The 23136-nt window shown below is 40.4% G+C and overlaps 1 protein-coding gene across 1 annotated transcript in view; it reads left to right on the top strand.

Annotated features, from left to right (window-relative positions):
- Nucleotides 1-23136, top strand: part of LOC118118645 (cilia- and flagella-associated protein 46) — a 56148-nt gene that overhangs the window by 17182 nt on the left and 15830 nt on the right. The window contains exons 18-43 of the mRNA XM_047342386.1: nucleotides 138-351; nucleotides 3029-3178; nucleotides 5282-5392; nucleotides 6330-6511; nucleotides 6876-7007; nucleotides 7109-7274; nucleotides 8538-8610; nucleotides 8911-9046; nucleotides 9139-9322; nucleotides 9832-9985; nucleotides 10549-10769; nucleotides 10873-10989; nucleotides 11868-12029; nucleotides 12395-12543; nucleotides 13184-13282; nucleotides 13371-13431; nucleotides 13939-14091; nucleotides 14272-14472; nucleotides 14573-14688; nucleotides 15102-15284; nucleotides 15696-15834; nucleotides 17118-17315; nucleotides 19442-19630; nucleotides 20641-20751; nucleotides 21994-22176; nucleotides 22506-22679. Of these exons, the coding sequence (XP_047198342.1) occupies nucleotides 138-351; nucleotides 3029-3178; nucleotides 5282-5392; nucleotides 6330-6511; nucleotides 6876-7007; nucleotides 7109-7274; nucleotides 8538-8610; nucleotides 8911-9046; nucleotides 9139-9322; nucleotides 9832-9985; nucleotides 10549-10769; nucleotides 10873-10989; nucleotides 11868-12029; nucleotides 12395-12543; nucleotides 13184-13282; nucleotides 13371-13431; nucleotides 13939-14091; nucleotides 14272-14472; nucleotides 14573-14688; nucleotides 15102-15284; nucleotides 15696-15834; nucleotides 17118-17315; nucleotides 19442-19630; nucleotides 20641-20751; nucleotides 21994-22176; nucleotides 22506-22679 (3958 nt within the window). The remainder of the gene's footprint in view (nucleotides 1-137; nucleotides 352-3028; nucleotides 3179-5281; nucleotides 5393-6329; nucleotides 6512-6875; nucleotides 7008-7108; nucleotides 7275-8537; nucleotides 8611-8910; nucleotides 9047-9138; nucleotides 9323-9831; nucleotides 9986-10548; nucleotides 10770-10872; nucleotides 10990-11867; nucleotides 12030-12394; nucleotides 12544-13183; nucleotides 13283-13370; nucleotides 13432-13938; nucleotides 14092-14271; nucleotides 14473-14572; nucleotides 14689-15101; nucleotides 15285-15695; nucleotides 15835-17117; nucleotides 17316-19441; nucleotides 19631-20640; nucleotides 20752-21993; nucleotides 22177-22505; nucleotides 22680-23136) is intronic.

Here is a 23136-nt window from a genome sequence, read left to right as displayed (position 1 = left end):
CCACATTCGTTGGAAGGGTTCATACTTTCAGAAAGAACCAACAGATAAAAAAGAGGATGTTTGGCCTTCAGGCGAAACCTTGTGTTGTTTTTCCAGAAAGTGTCAGTTTTCTGTTTTCTTTGTGTTGTGCATCTCAGGAATCGTGCCCTGGTTGTGCTACTGTGTAATGCTGTGGCCCGGGGGTTGGTCCAGCCTCCGTGTAGACCAGACAATGTTGAGCCAACCTTGCCACAACCTGCTCTTGGGGACAAGGGCAAGAACAAAGTCGAGAAGCGGGTGGAGAAGGCATCTGCTGTTCATGGGGTTCTTTCAGATCATGCTGCCCTGGAGAATGTCCGCAAGGCATTGGAGGTACGTATGTCACTGTGCGTATGTGAGAGTATGATGGGCACCTGAAGTGGTTTTCAGACATGATTTCAGGGAAAATGTCTGGAAAATTTGATCTGTTCGCGGTTGACGATTTTTCTGTGCAAGTTAAAGACTTAAAGTACTTTGCTCATTTGGATAATTATAAGATGCTTTCCGGGCTCAAATTATGGTCAATAAAGCTGTTTTCAAACTCGGGAAAATTACATCCAGACATTTTCTGAAATTCACACATGAAGAACGCGGCGGGAGATTGTCTGGTTCACACACATTCACAAGATACAAAATCTCTTGTCTTGCCAAGACAGGCAGCAGAATGAGATTTAAAAAATACATACAGACAAAATCTGTTGAAACCGTTAAACAAATATAAACTCAGAAAACAACCTCAGCACATTGGCGGTTTTCAGATGGGCAAGGTTTGGCTTTCACATATGAAAAACACAGCAGGAGTCCGTCCGGGTCAGACGCGTTCAGAACAGGAAAATATCTGGAACATTTAGGGGGGCTGGGATGAGCATGCAGGAGACAGGTCACGATCAATAAATCAACTGTTTACAGCACTGCATTGGCTCATTGCGCCCAAAACTCTCAAAACTCATTGTCTTTCCAAGTTGGGTTCCAAGTGTTCATCAGCTTTTTCTACGTGTATGTTGCCTCTTTATTCATTTCTTCAAGATATTTGTATTCTTACAGTTTCGTGTCCATTGCTTGAAACTTCATCAAGATTCCCACTCACCTTTGTCCTGCTGTATTCTCACATGGGCTCACTAGGGGGCTGGCAGGAAAATTCCTGGAAAGTGTCCAGAGCAACTGATTCAAACATTTGTGTTCCCCCCGGAAAATTTCAGGAAAAATATCTGGACTTCAGTGCAAGTCTGAAAGCAGCTCTAATGTCCTAATTCATTTAATACATACGTATCAGTCCCATAAAACTATTTATAAAGAGTCGTGACTTTCAATTATTGTGGCATCAGTCTTTGGCAATTGCATCGGTGAACTACTGCCTGTGAGCCTGTGTCATTAACATGTCCATAAAACCTGCTAATATCAGCATATATTTGCATACAATTCTCTGACAACATACATTTAAATTAAATGAATCCATCCATCCATCCATTATCCAGCCCGCTTATCCTTTTAAGGGTTGCAGGGGAGTTGGAGATAATCCCAGCTGATATCAGGCGAGAGGCGCGGTACGACCGGGACATGTTGATTTTATTAAATCAGATCCAAAATTGAATTCAAATTTCCAATGTCACAGCAAATTTACATAAACCCACTAGCACTAATTTGCAGAACAAATGAATACGCCTCTAAACTGGGGACTACAGCTCTTAATGTGATAAGACTTGATGGCCGATTGTGCAATCACTGATTTTTTTAAGAAACTTCTCAAAAGGATAAGAAATAATCAGTCTCGAAGAAGCACTGATGAGGTCAAAGTTATAAACCTTCCTCCGGGGTTTAGAAAGCTCCAAGGATCATATAACATGCAATCATGGCAGCTCAGTCACCAGCTTTAATGGGGCATACATGTGCTCTACCAAGTAATCAGAACATGTTTGCTTGTAAATCTCTTGTCTGGTTTGTTGACGCAGGCGTGATTGACCCTCACTCCCAGACTGATAGCTCCTTTCTTTCACTGTTTGATCTCCCCATTGTGAGGACAGTGTCTGAAATCCCCACCACAAAGCTTATGAAGAGATAGGACTCTGAGAAGAGTTGAAAGGAGTGTGTGTGTGTGTGTGTGTGTGTAAAATCTCTTAAAGGAGTTTGCAGAATCTTCACATCACATGTTCAGATCCTCACATTTTCATCCTTCATACAGACAAACTGTAAACATGCAATAAACAGTTTCCACCTTGTCAACTCTTTAAAAGTTGGAAACTTATCAAACCACAGTAAGCTTCTTAATACTCTCTTAATTTGTGGAATCAGGAAACAGGATTTATCAGTTGTACTGTTTCATAGAACAAATGGAATGATATGATATCATGACACACATTGAAGCATCCAAGGTGAAAGGTTTAAGGGTCAAAGGGTACATTCTGTTGTTTCTTTTATAACATTGACATTACTCATTTATATATATGTATATTCACATGTTACTCTCATGAGTCTGATATCTCTCATCTCTTTGCTGCAGTTGCCAATTAAAAGCCTGTTTCCTGTCTCCTGTCTCCTCTTCCATTCAAAGGCTGCACCATTAATATCCGCTCTAACTTCAGATGAAAGGCACTTTATCAGTGAATTATTAACTAAATATCATCGTATCTGTTTCCTTTTTGAAGGGAAAATCAAAAATGAGCCTCTCTGATAAATTTTGTATAACTAGTCTACAATACAGCAGGGTCACATGCAGTGTCTGACTTGAAGTGTTAATATGAATCTTTTGTGTGTAAGTCTGTGGTGTCTGCGACTGACAGGCTGGCAAAGGGCCTCGGGCGAGAGGAAGTAGGATGTGCAGTCAGTCTTACAGATTTGAATCGTAATGTTTAGTAATTGATAGAAACTTTGATCGATAGAAACTTTAAAAAATATGATTTAATATTATGGATAATAATCAGGCCATAACCTGAAATGTAAATGTCATGTAATACTTCCCCTCAAGCTGCCAAGTACTTCTATCTGATTGCTGTTTTTCTACACTTCCTTCTAGCTGTGTGACTACGCCCTTCATATATCCACCTGCAACGTCCCAGGAGAGGCAGTTCCCATCGCAGCAAGGAAACAGGTGGTGGCCACATGGGTGCAGGTCAAGTGGTTGCTGCAACAGCAGATTGGTACAAAGGTTGATGTCAAAGATGAGGTACTGATCTCTGCATGCGTCACCAACTTAATTAAACTGTTCAGGGTCCTAATCAGCATTTGAAAACACTGTTCACAACATATTGCACTGAAGTCAATACCCTGGCACACTGTGCATTAGGCGATTAGGATTTTGAAAGGTACATGGCATTAGTGTAGTGTGTTTTTTAAATATTATTTCAGCAAGGTATATACATATGATAGTACTGCCTAGTACTAGTTTACTGGTCACCGAGTAGTCTTTGGACAATTTTTACTTAAAGTACTGGGAGAACTGGTTAATGAATTGAAATTAAATCTATTTTCCAGTTTTTGAAACAGCAAAAGCATTTTACAAATTTGTTGTGTTGCCAAAACTCTCGTAGCAAAAAGAAACATGTTTTCAACACAAAACATAAATCCACTGTATATTGGTCCTTATCCTATGTTCAATACTGAGAATTCCCTGACATATCCGTCTTTGGTATAACAGCAGTGATGTCGTCCCAGATGAAGTCCATGGTGTCAGTGAGCGAGGTGTTGAAGCGAGGCATCACTGTGATTGACTTTTGCAAGCTCCACTGAGTAGCTCTACGCAATGATGAAACCTCACATTGTCAATTATGACAGTAACATAGATGAACAAATGTTGCTCCTCCCTGAGTTCTCCCAACTTACATTCACACTCTTATAGCACAGCTGCTTTCTCCCCCCTCAGCACCAGGAGACCAGTGTGGTGTTTCCCTTCATACACATGTCTCCACAGTGTTAATATGTCAACACCACTGAACGTTCACTTTTGAAATGTATTTCAAACCTAATCTCTGTCACAGGGAAGGAGAGAAGAACATTCTAGGTTTAAATGGATACTTCACCCAAAAATGAAAATTCCCTCATTATCTAATTACCCTTATGCCGATGGAGGGGTGGGTGAAGTGTTTGAGTCCATGAAACACTTTTTGAGTTTCAGGGTAACAGCGTTGCAGCCAAATCCAATATAATTCAAGTAACTGGTGACCACTCCTTCAAATGTAAAAAAAACAACTGAAACAAAACCACAACATGCCTCCCATTGTGTCATCCAAGTGTCCGTAAGCCCCGACATTCATATTGGACACGAAACGGTGTCATTTACACCATGTTTTTAGCCTAAGTGTCCTCCTGCCTGGAGCCGCGTTCACGTTCACGTTCACACTCTGCACAAGCTCGTGTGGAGAGTAGGTGATGAGCGAATTCTTATTTTTGGGTGAACTGTCCCTTTAACATGTGTGATATCTGTACTCACTGCATCACTACATTTGCTGTGAAACAATGATGAAAAAGTTAAACAAAATCGGTTTCAAATAACAACAAGACATCAAAAATACTTACAATATTACAAAGTACTACGAAGCTACTTCCATACATTTACATTTATTCTTTTTTTACTCGTAGAGGCGGACATGTAGAGGAGGTTAAATCCTTGCTGCGACAACTGTGCGGCTCAGTGTCACAACATAATCATGTCATCATGGATCCTGTATTGTGGTCTACTCACAGTTCTTGTATAATGTGCTTAAGATATTGTAGGCTTATGCTGCCTGACATTTTAATTAATCTTCTTGACGCTGTAGGTGTTACTTACGCCATATCCACATTATGGCATTGTGTGCATTGGGTCTGTGCTCATCATGGGGATGTCATGACTCCCGACTGTACTGCTTCACAGTGACAGGAAGCACGTATGCAGTTTAACATACCATTTGATTAGTCGCCATAATCCCATGGTCATTTGTCAGCCACACGTCTCCTGCCCTACATTAGTCCCTTTAGCCTGATGAGCTTTAAGTCGCAACCTAATGAGTTTTTTTTTCTTGCCATGCAGATTAAGAAATGTATATATGAATCTCCGCTGCAATCAATAAATCATCAACTCATTTCCTACACAATGGGAAGTCATACATTATCAACGAGGCTAGCCCTGCAATATTTGGGACACATGATTTGATAATCGTTCTGGAGGTTTATGTATAATTTATAAGCAAATAGTTATACATGTATATGGCTTTTCTATAATTAAACTTAAGGGACTGTGTTTGTACTCGCGGAAATACTCAGTGTGCATTGTTCTCTCCCCCATTTGCAGTGTGTGAATGAAGGAGTGTCGGCGATGACGCGCGTGCTGGTCGGAGTGGAGATGCTCCAGCGCAATAGGAACCCGGGGCATATGGAGTTCTCGGCTCCCTGTCTCCAAACAGTATGTACTCCTCCGCTCCTGTTTTCCTACTGTAGCTGTGGACCAGATGGTAGCCGCAGATGCTGAGATGACCCATGAGCTTTTCCAAATCCATCTGCATCTCATTATGTGTCAATTCCTTCAAATATAGCCATAGCTCCCTCGATAGCCATGTTTTAATCGGATAAGGGTTGTCAGAGTTTCTTTTGATATATGTGATGTGATTTTTTTTTTCTTCCTGCTGAGAATTACTCTCTCTGACATTCAAGGCCCTTTGGCATTTTTCCACACCTATATTTTTCACTCTGTCTCCTCCATCCATCTCCCTTTGGATTGTTTCCCCCTCCTCTCTTTCTCCTCATTTTCATTCGCTCCTTCCACTGCTTTTAACTTTTTCTTTTTTCCATCACTCCCTATACTTTGCTCTCCATGTCTTATCCTTTCCTTTTTATGTTCTTCTGCCTCCTACTCGTTCCTCTACTCCCTTCCTCCCTGCCTATGGTGTCTTTTCCCCTTGCTCGCCCTCACTTTTTTTCTTACTCTACCCCTGTGTGTCTTCTTTCCTTTATTTACTTCCCCTTGTCTTTTCCCTCGCCAATCCTTTCTTCATCTTTTCACATTTGTTTCATCACCTTTTGCCTTTTCCCCTCTTCATTCATACTTCCTGTGTTCTGCCATCCCTGAATGTATTAATTTCTTTCCCCCTGATTTATCTCCCTTTTCCCTCCCGTCTTTTCCATCCCTCCCCACCTCCATCCCCTCTTTCCCCCACCATCCTTCTTTTCACATCTTTTCCCACCCTCTCTCTCATCATATCTTTTCCCTCTCAACATTTCCTCCTCTCTTTTCCCACACTCAATCTCCTTATGTCTTTGCGCTGCCTCCCATCCTCCTTCCTTTTTCCCTCGCCAACTCAATTTTTCCTCCCCTCCCCTTTCTCCTGTCTCCTTACCTCTAGCTGGTGAGCATGGCGTCAGAATGCAGCTGGACGGATGCTGTGGTTGAGTTGCAGGTGTGGAGCCAGCTGGCTGCCTTCTGTCACTATGCCAAGGACCACAGCTTGGTGTTGTGCTGCAGCAAGAGCGCTCTGCAGCTGGAGGAAGCCGCAGCAAAGATCCTCAACACTATGCCCTGTGCTCTGTAAGTGTGTTTGAATGAGTACATACCATTTAAAGGAAACCTGACAATATTAGAAGTACCTTGGCAGATCAGTCTTTTTGGTCTAATTTGTGAGAGAGGCACTGCATTTGAAGTGGATGTGTGAAAAGCAGTTGACATTTTTGCTTCCAAAGCTCTCTGAGGGGCAGGTGACATCTTGTGCATAATCAAGAGTACTGCAGTTGATAAAAAACTGCCATTTTTCATACATGTCCCTTTTTCTAGCTGCAAAGTTTGAGTGAAGTAGCAAAGTCTCATGTTTCTCTATGTCAGTTTAACATTTTGGTTGATTAATGAGTTAACTGGACAGGTGAATGACAGCTTTTGAATATTATTTCACCCATAGGTATGACCTGACTGCAGTGAATGAGATGCTGAGCAGTGCAGCCTGTTTTAGGGGTCTGAGTTTAGTCGATGTGTCCAATGGAGATCTACACACCTACAGAGACGCCATGAAGGTGCTTCTTTCCAGCGTCAGGTGCAGTCACTAGTTCATTTTTGTTTTCCTTAAAAACATCCTCATAATCTGCTCTTATTGCAATTTTTTTTATCTGTTTCTGCCGTTTCTCTTGTCCACAGCTTTGCGGAAAAGGCTGAGAATCCAACATTGTGTGTCACAGCCGCCAGACATTACTGGAACGCTTGTGTCCCCCTGACACAGACTCCTGAGGGAAGACGACACCTCCAGAATCCCTTGGAGGAGATCCTGAAGGCTGTGGTCCATACCGCTACCAAATATGCAAAAGTATTATACTTTTGCATATTTTGCAATGTACCTTTTACTGGCACATTCATCCATATAAATCCTGTGTTGGTGTCATCTTTGAGCAGTCTATTAACTGCTATTAAGATTAAGACAAGAAAAAAATCCTTTGAAGATCGTTTGTACTCTCCCAGGTCTTCATCAGAAAAATGACTCCCAAGGTACAGGACATAGTTCCGTGTATAAGGGGACAAAAACAATGACATCCTGTTGTAGTCAGCCAAGGGAGTCGACAACAATTACTCTCCTGATACAGAAAATGGAAATGGTATAATATTTGCCACTATAATATTTAAATATATATGAATATTTTAGTAATTTAAAACTGAGATTACAGGTTTTGGGAGTTTTAATCCACTGTGCAGGTATTTTTCCTTCACTGCATTTGTCATCTAAGCACCTGGCTCAACTGTTGGAGAGTATACAAATACCGTTTTGCATTTCTTGCAGTAAAACAGTACAGCAACAAAGGAAACCACAGAAAGTCTTTTCAAAAAACTTAAATCTTTAGCCAGGCCAACTGCTGACAGGACACAGATTCAGCCTAAAGTATACTAGCAACAAAATGAAAAGTAAGTGAGCAAAACAAGAATTGATCAACAGCAAGAACTTTTTTTTTCCTATTCTAATTATTTATATTTCGTGGTTTGCTTGCTATCACATATAGTACAATATATGGCAGGGTTATTAAACATGCTCTGTTATCTTTCGCTGATGATGAAATCGATTAAAATTCTTCTTGAGGGTACTACAGTATGGAGACTGTAGGTGCTCTAGAGAGTGAAAAAACATCTCATCGCTGCCTTTGGACAGCCAGGGGGATAAACACTTGTTCAGCTGAAAAATAAGTTAGAAATCCATAATTAAAGGCAGCTTATGAGGGATTTTAGAACGATGCTTCTAACTTGACAGGTTTCTCCAGCAGTGCTGTGATCCACAGTAAGCAGGGGGAGAAGCCTGATTTATTACATGCAGCGGTGTCTTTTTTTCTATGTGGGAAAGTGTGAAGACCAGAAAAAACTGCCTCAGCCAGATAGTTGAAAGCAGTAATGTTGCAGGCTATGGATGTGGATGGGGAGGTACAGGGGGCAGGGTCATATACAGGCCGAGGTCAGAAAGCAATTTGTCTTCTAGATCAGTGAGCTTGGAGTACGACCATTTTTCCACCACCACCATCACCACCAACCCTTTTCTATCACTCTGCCAGCCACTCAAGTTTAAACCCTTCCCCTTTTTCTATTTCAGAAACAGGTCGCAGGGAAAGGCCTGCTCACCTTGACAACACGTCCTCCTGGGAGTTCTAAACATGAAGGAACAGGTGAGCTGTGAAAGAACGGAAAGAACCCTTACCCCTCAGAAATGGCTTCCTGTTTGGTTTGCTCTTTATCTCTACTGTAAATTATTGACAGCAAAAAAGTATTGAGCCCTTTTTTTATATTGAGAACTTTAAGCCCAAAGATATTTACCTTTGGATATTTTATTTTGATCTTTGGATTTCTAAGATTTACATTGATGCATACATACACATACACACGTGATATAATTGCTTCCATTGGATTACAAATCAATCTTTTCAACATGTATTTTTGTGTATCTGTATATGTGTCTCTATGAGTAGATGAAGAGGACCTAAGCCTGAGATCAGCCATTTACAGTCTGTTGCTCCAAATCCGTGCTGATAAAAGTGACTGGAAAAGTGGTCTGCAGCTGCTGGACAAAGCTGAAAGAGACATGCCTCCCACAAAACACAGCCTGTGAGCAAGAGGAAAAGCTATGACAAGATCTGTAAAAGGTAGAACGACGGAAATACAAAAGGAAATCATATTGTCCTCCTGTGTGTTACCAGACCTCTGCTGAAAAGTCGCGTACTGGTGAAAGCACGACTCGGAGAAAGCGTTCTGACGGACATGGAGAAGCTTCAAGATGAAGGAGAGCAGTGCCATTCATCTATGTGGCATCAGGTGGCACTGTGTGCTGTCAATATAACCCAGCAGCTGACCGGCTACCAGAAAGCCATCACATCTCTCCAGGTAATACATCTATTCTGCCACCATTTTTACATCACTACCAAAAGCTGCTCCATCAGCAGATGATTGCAGATAGATCATGTTGGAATCTTTCATATGAGTAGAATTGTGGTAATTAAATCCATCATTTGATTTTCTGTGTGGCCCCTTTTCGCTTTAAGGACACACAAGAATGAACCTGAGGCTCAAGCGCCACCTTGTGGAGCCTGGGTGTCATTACAACAAAATGGTTGCACGAGAGTGAAAATATGAATCCTTGTAACACCTCACAACTGGGGCTAAGTTTAGTTTGAGCTTTATAATACAACATTAGAAGTAAAGGTTTAGGTTTGGTGGCATCTGTGACGTGATTAAGAGAACCCAGAGCTCCTGGAAAGGTTATAGAGTTGGTTGGTTAAATACTACAGAGTAGAAAATTGTCTCGACTCACTCATGAGTAGTGAACACATGTACAAACAAAGTCAAAATATCAAAAGAGGCTACTTTGATAGATTTGTGTGTTTCTGATGCAGAGCTCAGAGACTCAGTGGCAGAAGGTCAACCTTTTACTTGAGTTTGGAGAGTGGCTGCACTGTCACAACTTTCCCAAAGCCGATGCCCAACACCAGGTTCAGTCGGCCATAGATATCATGCTACAGCTGGAACCTGAACAGGCAGAAGAAGCAGGTAGGATTCATCTTGTTCATTGTATCATGAATGACTGGTTAGGTTTGTTAATTATAAGACGGTGCACTCTAAAGTGTAGAAGATCCACCTCAAGGCATACATGCGAGCATGAAACACAGAAATCTCACGGGTCCTTCGCCATATGGGTTCAGCTTTTGTGCGGTTGCACATGTGCACTTTAATTCATGGAATCCTTGATTTTTTTACACTGTGTTAGTCAAAAGGGAATAACGTATGATCCAGCTGCCACAGCTTGAAATGCAATTCAGTGATTGTTGTTTCTTTTTTATTTCAAACTGTTCCCTGAGTAAACAATAAAACAAGCAAATATTGTCCAGAGGTTCACCTGACAAACAGCAGAGCAATCTGTTTTCAGTCTTGTGCTATGAGTCCATTGAAATCCTCTAAGAGACTAATTTGACATCCACGTCAAACAAAAAGTAAAGATTTTACAGAGATACTGTTTGTGTTTTAATGGTTTTAATTGTCTGTATTTGTCTTGTTGTCTCCTAAAATTATTCGTTGCAGTGAATGATATATGTACATGTACATCCTTCCTCTAGACAACGTGTCCAAAACGAAGGGTTTGAGTGAAGTGGAATGTGAGCCTCTGTTTGCAGTCGAGGGCTTGTTCACGCAAAATCTGTCCAATCTGAAGGATATGCGATGGCTGGACTGTTTGGTGCGAGCACACACTCTGCTCGCTGTCATGACGGACAGGTCGTCACCTGAGCACCAGCTTAACCTGCTCAGAGCCTACACCTTTGTGCTTCAAATATGGACGGTATAGTCTCCTATCAGTCAAATACTACCGTCTCCAAATGCAAGCAATATTTGAGATTAGTATTGAATGTGCATGTATGTTGCATTGCTTTATTTTACTGCAGGTTTCCATGGCTGGGGTTTCCAGTTCCAGGGCAAAGAGTCCGCCACAGCAGCCTAATGGATCTAAAAAGGTCAAAGACAAGAGCAAGAAAGTTGTAAAAGTGAAAGATGGAAAAGAAGTAGGTCATACAGCTCAGATTCGGATGATTTACAGTTTACACAAAGAGCGTTTGGCGTACAAAAGTTGGTCTTTACTTTTGACGAATAATGCAGATATTTGACTCTAGTTGTAAGCCATTGTTTAGCCTCTCTGTCTTTATGATAAAAAAAAAAAAAACGTACTAAATTTTTTATAAATGACATGAAGAGTACTTGCTCGGCTTGTTCAGGAGCAGTAGCAAAAAAAGGCAGGTCACAAAGTAATCATTTTAATAAACTAAATAAATTCATTCTTATTTTTACAGATCCTAAGTTTCCCCTTGGGATCAATAAAGTATTTATCTATCTATCTATCTTATAAAGATAACTCAAAACAAGAAAACACAGACATAATGAGCCTGTTAAAAGTTGTGTAGTGGGAGTGTTAGATGTGAGGAAAAATAAAGATGCTGCTGTAGATTACCTACAAGATGAACAAAGGCCCTAACTCGTACACAGACCAAATGAAACAAAGCAAAGCTGTGGAGAGAGAGACGGCCATTTTGAAACCATACAGGTTATATAGGCTCCAAACAGGTAAGGCCAATTCTTAGATGAGGTGGGAGGGGCTAGGCAATCAGGAAGGTCCTGAAATTGAGACAGACCATAACAATAACTGTTATGCAGCCTAACGCTGTCCAACCAGGAGGTTAAGATTACCACATGGTGCTTGATACTACATGACGGAACATTGTAAATGTGAAATTGTGGGTATTATTGAATAAAATATATTTGAGGCATTACAAATTCTTGATAACTATTTACTAAACAAAATTGAATGTGCTCTATTTTAAAGGCTGACTATACAATAGTACAAATAACAATATGATATCAATTCTATGTGTCACTCTCTAACCAGACAACCCCTGCAGAGGAGAGAGCTAAACCTGGCTCCCCGGTTCAGGCAATTCCTTCCTCGCCGAAGGACTGGGCTCGCTACAGCTGCCCGGACCACACCAGGCAGATATTCAGAACCGACAGTCACCCGGACTGTATCAATACACAGTGCATCACAAAGCAGGCGAGCACCTCCTCTCCCTCACATATCTCTATGTCATAACTGTTTACTTTCAATGGTACTGTCTCGGATTTTCAGTCTGTCTTCAACATAACAAGAAATGGCTTCGGTATAAATGTCACTTCAAGAAAGTTTCATTTCCTGGTCAAAAGCAGATGCACTTATTGATGTTTGTTGTTCACATTAAAATGCTGGAAAAGCTTGAAATCCCAATATTCTGAATTGAATATGTGATGAATTACTATTGGTCTCTATTCCTCCAAAATTAAATGGAAGTACAGGGATTGGATTTCAATAGCAATCATAGGCCGTTTACTGAAAACATGAAATGGTAACAATATATTTTTCTTGTATTTGTTTGTCTGCAGACTCAAAGCTTGTTTTATCTCAACCTGCTGGAAAAAGAGCTTCACTCGCTCTCGCTGGATCACATGACGCTGCCCATACTGCATCTAGCTGAGGTCACAGCTCATGACCTTCTGGATAACAGGAGCCTCTGCTATGTTTACCGACTCAGGTGAACAAATGGCATTTATCAGGAACTCCTTGGATATTAAACAACTGTTCACAGGTGTTGTTGAGGGATTTGTACAAATACTGTTTAGCTGCCTTAAGTGATGTCATTTGAGTCAGTGTCAATAGGGGCTGAAGACTTCAAGAATGAGGTGAGAAAGAAGTGACCTTACCAGACTTCTATAGTCTATATTCCTCATCTCGATCTGAGGCCAGAGGCACGGAGTCACTTCAATTCAGTAATATAAGTTTAGTAATATAATAGTCGTATATCTTAAAAGATGTTACACGGGTTACTTATAACACTATAACTATTATAACTTAACACACAAAACAATTTTCCAAACAATCTGTCAGGGGTATATTTTGCTCATTTTTACATATGTACATTGCGAGTCTTACAATTGAATAAAGTGCAATACTAAACAGTTTCTTTATATGTCAGACTGTTTCCAATGCATTTTATCTAAATTATGTACCACTGTGAGACAATGATTTGACTAAAGTCAGCTGATAACACCCAGGGAACCACAGAAACCTGACGGACTGACAACCATCAACCTGTGGCAAGATTAGTTGAGTGCAGAAATCCTGTTGCATATTGACTTTGTTCATTTCCTGGTGTTGTTTATTCCCTTAATCAGAATTCTGAGGACGTGTTTTCAGCTGGGCTTGGAGACACATTCACCATATCAGGAGAAGTTCCCGGATTTGTGCAGAGTCCAGGAAAAAGAGCAGATGGAGTGAGTCAACTCAGTTATAAAGATTTCATGTCCTTACATATTTCTTTAATACCCCTTAATCATGTCATATCATATTCTTTATTTTCAGGTGCCACAAAACGATTGCTTTCTCAAAAGAGAGGGAAGTATATTTCAAAGCTCACAATCAGGTCAGTGTATGCTCGTAAAATAAATGTAGGTTTTTATTTTGCACCAAAGGCTGCACATTTACAAGGATTTACAACGTTTAATTAACTCTAGTTTTATTACATCTTAAGATGATTGGCAAGTGCCCACAAGTGACTAACTGAAGTTTATATTGTCTAAGGAAATTTACTGCATGCTCTTAAGTTCTACTTAAAGTAATGAGTGATGGCAGATTAATATATTTCTTTAATGACAGTATAATCGCTTCTCTCATAAACCTGGAATGCGTGTTATCACTTAATGGTGTGAATTTCATATCGCAGTGGACAGCTCTCATCTCATAAACCTTAACACCGTAACACTACAAGCTTTTAGCAGAGAACATAAGAGAGATATTTGTCCTGTTGTACTCTTTTTATCACATTGTGTTGCTGTGTTTGTTGGTTTGCATTTGTGTTAACAGCTTTGTGCTGGATGTTGTGTGTGTATACCTTGTGTCTATCCAATGCATCAACAATTGAATTTTTCAGGAAGCTAAGATGGATGAACGTGTCAGTCCTGGGCGACAGAGAATGAACATGTGTGCTCAGGACATTTGGCTGGACAAAGCTGAGGTTCTTCTCAGCATGGGGCTCTGTCAACCAGCCAGGCAGCTCCTGGCAGAGGCTCACTTTATGGCAAGCGTGAGTTGAAAGAGAAGAAGTACACAGTACAAAAAAACAAAACTCTAATTTCATATTAGACTGAAACAATATTACATCTGCAATGATGCCATGTTAGTTATTGAACTGTTACCCTGTAATATGCTGTTGATACAGATACTCTCTCTCTCTATTATGACGCTTTTCAAATTCTCTGTTTAGAAGTCTGGGGATCAGAAAGCAATGGCAAGATGTTTGCTCAGTCTGGCCTCTTTGGCTTGTGAAGAGCAGAACCATGCCAAAGCTCTGATCCTGCTGGACGACGACCAAGCCCTCGGTGGGGATGAAGAGTTCTGGTACCAACTAGCCCTCAACAAGGTTAGAGCTGTAGCAGGGCAGAGACACCAGGATGCACAAACCAAGGTATAAAACAAAAAAACACCTTCTAACCTTAACCCTCTACATTGCAGTTACCTTGTTTTGAAATGAATCCCCATTTATTGTGCCTCTATTTCATCCACAGGTTGATCAGGTTACAAAGATTACAGATCAAAGCTGTGGAGCTCTGAAGCAGATGTCGGAGCAGCAGGTTAACAGAGTGTCGAAGCTCACCTTCTTAATCACTTCATTGGAGATGAGGTAACTCCAAACCTGCCTGTCTTTTCTTGTTTAATGCTGTGTTGTGTTTTATTAAGATGTTTAAGAACATTTAAGCTATACAGTTTTGGCGGAAAATCTTTCTACACAATTTACAGCAAATATTTGACAACAGCTTTAGATTTCTCCACACAAATAAATGTCAAAAACAAAGTGACTCAACTGACGCTTAAAGTCACCATCATTTTGTAAAGAAAATGCCAAAAACCAGAGATGCTGAGGCTTTATTAAAGCATTTCTATAATGATATATTATCCATGATTTTAATAAACCCCAGTTTGCACATTGGGGAACCTCCTCTTCACATCGTACAGCGTGTAACTGTCTATAATTGCCAACCAAACTCAAATAATCTACATTATAATCTTGATCTAATGCAACGTGTTGTGCTCCAGAGGTGCCATGGAATGTATTCGTGCTGTTGGTGGTGGTGAACCTGGAGAGACGCTCTGCAGCGAGGTGGTCCTGATGCTCAGGACTGCCTGTGATACGCTCAGAGAGTGTGCCAGCAGTTTCACTAAACTCAACTATAAAAAACAGGCAGCAGAGGCACATGCAGAGTACGCACACGGTGTGAGGTAAAGTCACCAGAATTACTTCATTTTATTTTGTATTTTTCAACCTGGGCCCTATGTTTATAAATGTTTGTGTGTAAATGAACGGTACTTACAAATTTCTTTGCAGCAACATGGGGGCAGTAGCTGCAGTGTAATCTTATGGGGCAACTGTGGCAGTCAATAAAATGCTCACTAGTAGTGCTGTTTTTCGCCAGTAGGGCCCTGGAATTTCCTGCATATCAAACAGTATACCATTTGTAAGAGCAGTTTTAAGTGTACTCAGATCCCTTTTGATGGGCTTTGACAAATACATTCTTGAAAATCCACACATAAATCAACCAAACAAGTTAGCTGTGTTTGACTGATTTCCTGTCTGTCTCACACAATAGTACTTTGTGTTCTCTGTCTTCGTCAACCTTCATCCCTCAACAGACTTGTATCCGACCATACAACTGATAAAGAGGAGAAACAGCGCTTCCTGCTCGATGGCCTCTCCCAAATGGAGCTAGCTGTCACCGTGCAGGAGCAGGTGGTGCTGAATGCTCAGAGCCTGCTCCCCCCACAGGAGGAGGTAAAGAACGTGCACATGTGGTCCCTTTAACAAATCCATCTTTCATTGTGATGATGCTTCCTCAAAAACCATAGGAAGGAGGTATTTTTATCTCTCACATGATCTGATAAAACTTCTGTGATCTACCCTCTTAAACTCTTTACAGCCACTTAACTTGATTTAATTGTGGAAAAACATTGAATTGGCTGTTGCACCCTAGCTGTTACATTTTGGCTAAAATCGTTGGCCAGTTAAAGATAGCAAGATGTTCTCTCCTAATCCTATTTGGTAAAAATATTATTTTTAATATAAGAGAGAGATAAGCTGCGGTTGTGTTTATTTCCATATTTGATTTACAACATTTCCATGAGTCTTAATTGACTCAATCACAAATAAGCAGATTTTTGAGGTAATTATGTCCTTTTTTGTGTCACATTCATGTGTCATGTCATATTCTGAGGGTTTTGGCTTTGTGATAATGTGGCTACATATCTGTCTGTATGGGTGTGTGTCACTGTTTGTATCTGCAGTTTGACAATGTCCTCACACAAACAGATAAAACCTCCATTACTGTAACTTGTCAAGAGCAGATGGGTGTCAGAATCATATTTTATCCAGGCACTATACAAGCGCTGATACAGATGAGGTTATCTGAGGGCCTCCGTGTCAGAGATGGACTGACTGAAAGCTTTAAATTACATGTTGATGGAATCATGGGGGAAAGATTGATGGAACAACTCTTACACCTGCTGCAGATCCTTGTTTATTTTTTCTTTAATCAAAACTCAATTGGAGTTTTTGATTTAATCGTCTGTGGGTGTAGTGACTCTGCGGGCCGGAGGCTGGATCGTAGCAGTGTGCTCTCAGCAGATGGTGCTGGTGCCTTAGTAAATCCTGACATCAACCTGCAACCTGTGAACGAGAGAAAACAGCTCTAATCACTGAAGTCATGCTCATTAATTCATCTTCATGAGCCAGGCTAACTTTTGTTCAACATTCAAATCTGTGTGGTCTAAATTAGTGATTCACAACATTTATAATTTGCAATAATTCACATTAGTTGATCAGACGTTTTACTTAACTCACTATTTGTTTGTGAATTCATCATCCCAACCCCTCCTGCACCCTAACAGGCAGTTTTCTTTATCATTTAAAAACTTACATTAATTTGTTCCATAGCTCATATATAGTGGCATGTATAATTCTAACATACATCTTTGTTACAATATACTTAATGATCTAATACCTGCGTGTGTTCGTACTATTATGTATTTTTGTTCTCATGCTGGCGCTCTCTGTCCCAGACTCCTGGAATTTGGCTGGCAGCTATGCAGAGGCTGCTGCGCCTGCGGCTGGTCCTGGCCGCATATTGTCTGGCCATGCTGGAGGAGCGATGTGCTGAGGACAAATGCCAGGCTCTGTCTCGTGAGAGGAAGACGCCTGCTGAGATAGCACTGGAGGAGTTCACACGCTTCACACCTGAGCCGGGCTCTGTACAACAGGTAAGGCACGCAACCTGGGCCAAATGAGAAATCCTTAATCTATTCAAGTAAAAACTCACCTGGCATGTTAAATATACAGCATCTTTGCTTCAAATAAGACTGGCCTTTTTATTATCAGCAAACACCAATAGCAACAATACTACAATTTATTCTACTCACAAGTAATATTTATATTCCCAATAGAACTTCATTGTTAACAATCAACTACAGTTCAAACAATGTATTAGATGATGTATTTCTTCATTAAAATTAACATGGCTCATAAACTTCAACCATTGACTGTATCAACACACATGAATGAAATTAATTCTTATAGCTGTAGTGAATGTCAGTTATCCTAAACATAGATGTAAACCTGTGATATGAATCTGAGCATCAAAAATAGGAATACATCAGATAAGAGCAGTGGGCCTGTAGTTTGCTTCAAGTGTAACTTTACCCCTAAGTTTTAGCTGAGGTTTTAATAATCCAGTGTCGCACACAGACACACAAACACACACACACAGACCTTAAAAAAACATATACACACTCACACATACGACATTCTAATTATCTTGATAGAACTAAGTTATTAAGAAGAAAGAGTTTCCTGACAGACCACAGTCGTCCTGAGCTGTTCGAACCACTGGCACAGGTGGCTGTTTTAGCCAGAGGTTCAAACAGTGTGTGTGGGGGGGCGCCCACTAGGTGACGTTATGAACCATGTTCAACCAATGAATGTAGATTTTTTAAATAAATTTGGTAATGAATAAGATTTTAAAACCAGCATTAATGTATTTCATCAAAGAACAGTCCTATAATTAAGTTTACAGCTTACAAACACATCTAGGTGTGCAGTATTTCTTTTTTTCAAGTGGTTCACTCGAGCACATCATGACCAGACAAATTAAAACAAACTCCTCAGTAAACATAAATTGAAAGTTTGATGAAGTTTTCCCTGTTATAGGTCAGAGGACTGTGCAGGTGAGTTTTGTATTACTGCCACTGCGGGATGCTAACATGCAAAGCAACACTAAGCTATTTTTTATTTTATAATATTATTATCGTTATTATTATTATCACAGTCATAACCAGACAAATGCAGCATCAAGCAGCATTTAGGCCTTGTACTGCTGTTTTGGGTTTAACTTGGCCAGACAGCGTTTTGTTTTCATTCAGACTATTTTTATATTTTATAATTATATTCTGGATTTTGGAGAGGCAGATAGAGCAAGTGCGACTAAAATGTTTGAAAGGTTGCCAAGGTGCACGGGCCAGTGTACACTCACTGTACTCTGCTGTAAACCTCTGCTGCTGCGCTGAATAATAGAGAGTAATAGAGTTTCTGAACATCATCTCATCCAGCATTTAATAAAGCATGTATTTCTCCTAATGCAATTTTGATACAGATATAAAGATTTGATTTCCCAAATAACAATATACAGCAGTTAGTCCACACAAACTCCAGTCACTGGGTGTATATATATATATATATATATATATATATATATATATATATATATATATATATATATATATATATATATTATATGATATATAACAATATCCTCCTCTCTTGTTGTGCTTTTTGCCAGTCAACACATGAGATGTTTGCATCAGCCAGAACTCTAAATTTGAAATTGCTCATTTAATATTAATGGTTTAGGGTCAGATGGGCTTGCAGAGCTGTGAACATGACAAATGCAGTCCCATAAATTATATAACGTTGATATATGCCAGATTTTGTTGTTTATTCTCATTCTTTGTCTCTCACTTGCATTTTTTGTCTTTCATTCTTTCTCGCTTTCTCCCTTTCTTCATCTTTCTCTGTCTTCCTCTGCCTCATATCACAGGGCCTAGCACTTAAAACTCGAGGACTTACTTTGTGTCTCACTATTCCTCATTCCCATTTTACAGTGCTATGTCTGAACAGCTTTCATAACAGCTTTCTGGTGAAAAACGTATTCTTGCCAAAACGGGATTAAACCCAGGGTTGTATTTGCTTCCAAAATGAGTTTCTGTTCAGCCAATTCCTTAACATCAATCAGTTTTTTCCAAACAAAATTAGAGAAGTTTGTGTCTCCACATGAGGTACAGTGCTTGTGATCCACTCCTCATTTCACCTTAGTTCTCTTTGTGTTTCGCAGCAATGGGTGCATGTGGGCAGTACTCTGGGGCAGGTGGCTCTGGGCCAGCTGGCTGCGGTCAGCGCTAACTCCTCGGACAACGCAGAGACCAGAGCTCGCTACCTGAGTCTGATGGGAAAGTACCAGAGACTGATGGCTGTGCAGGAGGACCCCCTTTATCTGTGTGCTCTCTGGGACCAACACAAGCATGTAGGCAACACATGTTCATGTATAAATTTAAACATAATGTTTGTGTATACGGAGTGATGCTTGCGAGCTAGTTGACTCGAGCTGCGCTGCTCTAATCATATACCTCACTCTGCCTAATCCTCTATCGTACACACCCTCCCAAGTTGGCGGTCTATTTAAGCAGCAAAGATTTCCTAGATCTCCCTTTGCTTGTCAATGCCTCTGCTGCCCTACAATATATTGTATATTAATGTAATCATGTTAATGTAATCCCTGCGGCAAATTGTCTGACTAAAATACAGTATGTTTGGGCTCCACAAGTAAGCTATTGAAACCAGACACTCAAGAGACATCCATCCGTAATCTATACCGCTTAGTCTTTAAAGGGGTACAGGGGGAGCTGGAGCCAATCCCAGCTGCCAAGCGTATCCCAGGTCCAACATAAAGAGTCAAACAACCACACCTATCGACAAGTTAGAGTCTCCAGTTACCCTAACCCCAGTCTGCATGTCTTTCACTAATAGTGAAACGTTTAGGCCAGTTCCCACAGTGTGACTGTGTCGAAAGTTTATTCTTTAAAGAAATATGTTGATTAACAGAGAGGCTTTACCGGTCAGTCATTATTTCAACGAAACAGTAGTTGATGATGCACTTCCTTGTCAATACATCCCAATGTGGGAAGAGGGGCTACAACCCACTTACAGTGGCAGTGCTAACCACTGCACCACATGCTGCCTCACAAAACCAACACAAGAGAGGAAATCACTAAAGTCAGTTAAGCATTCTCTTTTAATTATGGTCATAGAAGTCACTGAAGTCAGTGAATATATCACACAGGCCTTTTGGGGACTACGGACAGAAACATGCACATGTACACCAAAGATTACACAGTGTCAGAGGCTTAAAGTGATTAGAGAGATGGATGTCTGCTTACATCTTTTAAGAGCCTAAGTCTTCATGGTTTGTGATCATGAGGGGATTTTATACTAATAATTAACATTGTTCTGTGATCTTGAAATAACTTTGTGCAGAAGGAGGCCTGGTCTGACCCGAAAACCATTTCTGTCGAGGAGGAGAATTCAGAGAAAGAGAAAGACGGAACGAAGCAAAGGAAGATCTCTGCCAAAAGTGCTGAGCTGCAGGTGCATACCTCCTGACAAGTGACCCCATCACTCCTGAGTCGTGTCTAATCTGAGCTCTTTATCTTGAGGTTCATCTCACCTCTCAAATCCCCCAGTGGTAGATCCCTGGGTGTTCTCATTGTTCTCATTGTCAAAGTTAAACGTAGAGAGATCCAATGTCCACCTCAGAACCGAACAATGGCAATGTTTTATTTATGTCAAATCATTTTAGATTGAGTTATTAAGGATGTCAAATTGAGTTTTGTCTGGCCTGTCTGTATTCAGATTCAATGTAACAAGTTTTTATTGATATCTCGATGCCATTTGAATCATATCAAAATGAGATAAATGCCTTCACAGACAGTTTTAATCTGCCAATCAGCAGATTGTTTCCAGACAAATACATTTAAATAGCGCTGAAGTTTGTAGCCTTATGTAAAGACATAAATTATAAATGTGAAAACTATTATGTGTCTGTTAAACTATTCTAAAATATCAAATATAAAAGCTAAGCATTTAATCATGAAAACCGGGCAGAACAGAAAACTGATGCTGTGAGCGAAGGCTGGAAAAGTTTGGCATGAATTCCTGTTTGGGGTTAAACAACACACGCCGACACAAGGTTTAAGTGTCCTTTCAGTTTGATTAAACTAAATAGATGCACAGCAGTAGGTAAGAGCTACAGTATGAATAACAGCAACTATCCAGCTGAAAATATTTTTGAAACTATGGCAGAAACTTAATTTAAGCTAATGCCTCATAGTTAAGTCTGTTAAAGAAAAACAATAACTGTTAAGAATACTCCATTTGTTCTGACTTTTACATCCGATTTAATACAAAGACACAAATGTTAAGATTATAGAAAGTTATTATTTCCTTAATTTAAATTTTAAGGATAGTAAATCAATACTCACATGCCCATACATATATTTCCAGAATAACTGCTCACTATAATCTTTCCTCTTGTCTATACAGGCTGTAAAGGTATTCCTCTGCTCAGATAATTCCAGAGGAAACGATCAGACCTGACAGTCCTCATTATGTGCAAAAAATGCTTTGTAAAGATTAAGTGATGCTAATATGAGGCTTCAGCCGTCTAAGTTATACACATGAAAAGGATATCTTCTGACGTCAGTTGTACTCAGACAAAGCCCCGTCTTTGTGTTAAACCCCAACCACGTGTGGACTTACTTGCATACACTTTTACAATGTACAGTCATACTGTCTAATCTGTCTGCATGTGTTTGTCTCGTAATTGAGCAGCAGAGAAGGCAACAAGCCCAGCAGCTGTTGGCAGAGGCCACCAAAGCACTCACTGAAGCCATCGACCTGTGTCTTCAACATAAGCTGCCATCTTCCATCCTGGCTGACGCCTCTATCAACATGTTGGAGTGTCAGGGCCAGACGGAACCTGCAGCGACGGGCCAATATCTTGCCCTGTTTCAGGTATTCTGGACCAGATCATACAGTTTGTGTATCTTTGAGTTAAGCACCTGTACTTCCAGGTACTGTCTGGAGTGTGCAGTGTATACAAATGACATGTTTCACTGTCAGTCTTATCACTGTTGTGCTCAGAAAGCTCTGCATATAGTGCATTCTGCATGCATAGCACAGGTGGCTCTATGCACTTCACAGCCAATCAATACCCACAAATCATCTCAGCTTACTTAATGGCATTCTTTAAGATATCGTGCACCGATTGTAATTCCTGCTATTACATTCTTCTGCTATCTCCTTTATCTCCCTTCATCCGTCTTCTCTTCTCTTGTTCCCAGAGCTGCTCCTCCGTTGCTATGATGGCCGAAGTCCTGAATTCTGCCTGCACTGACACCAGCGTGTCCCAGCTCTCAGCTCTGCTCAACCTCCGCAGGAAACGGCTTGGCTCTCAGGAGGAGAGGCCCAGAAGCATGCTGAAGGGAGCAGAGGACTCCCTTAACAGCCTCTCCAAGGTACCGGGTCACAAACCTCCCAACTCATGATTTATGGATGCTGTCATACCCACCTTGGTGAATTCCCTTGATGGGGAACATGATATTGGTGCTGTCATGGCCTTTGCTCTGAGTGGACTGTGTGATTCCAAAATCACATCAACTGTGTGATTCCAAAATCACACAGAGCAGTGGAACCAAAAACATCCTGTACTTGTGCTTGAACGTTTCTCATGCACGTGCCAGTGTGTGGGACTATGTGACGAGATATACTGTTGATACTGTGCATTTTAAGAGCCATTGATGCTGGTGAGTTTAACTTAGTTTTACTGAAGATTCGCTGAAGGAGTTAATGTTATTTAGCCGTCCTTTAAAAGGAAGGTGTGTCACATTCTGTTATCACAAAAAATATCAAATATTTTTGTTAGTCAATTATTTTGATAGTGTAACTGATATATTTTATGATGAGGATTATAAT

Source organism: Hippoglossus stenolepis, chromosome 12 (assembly GCF_022539355.2).
Source record: "Hippoglossus stenolepis isolate QCI-W04-F060 chromosome 12, HSTE1.2, whole genome shotgun sequence".
Classification (NCBI taxonomy): domain Eukaryota; kingdom Metazoa; phylum Chordata; class Actinopteri; order Pleuronectiformes; family Pleuronectidae; genus Hippoglossus; species Hippoglossus stenolepis.
Note: the sequence above shows the minus strand (reverse complement) of the source record. Positions and strands in the feature narration are given on the sequence as shown.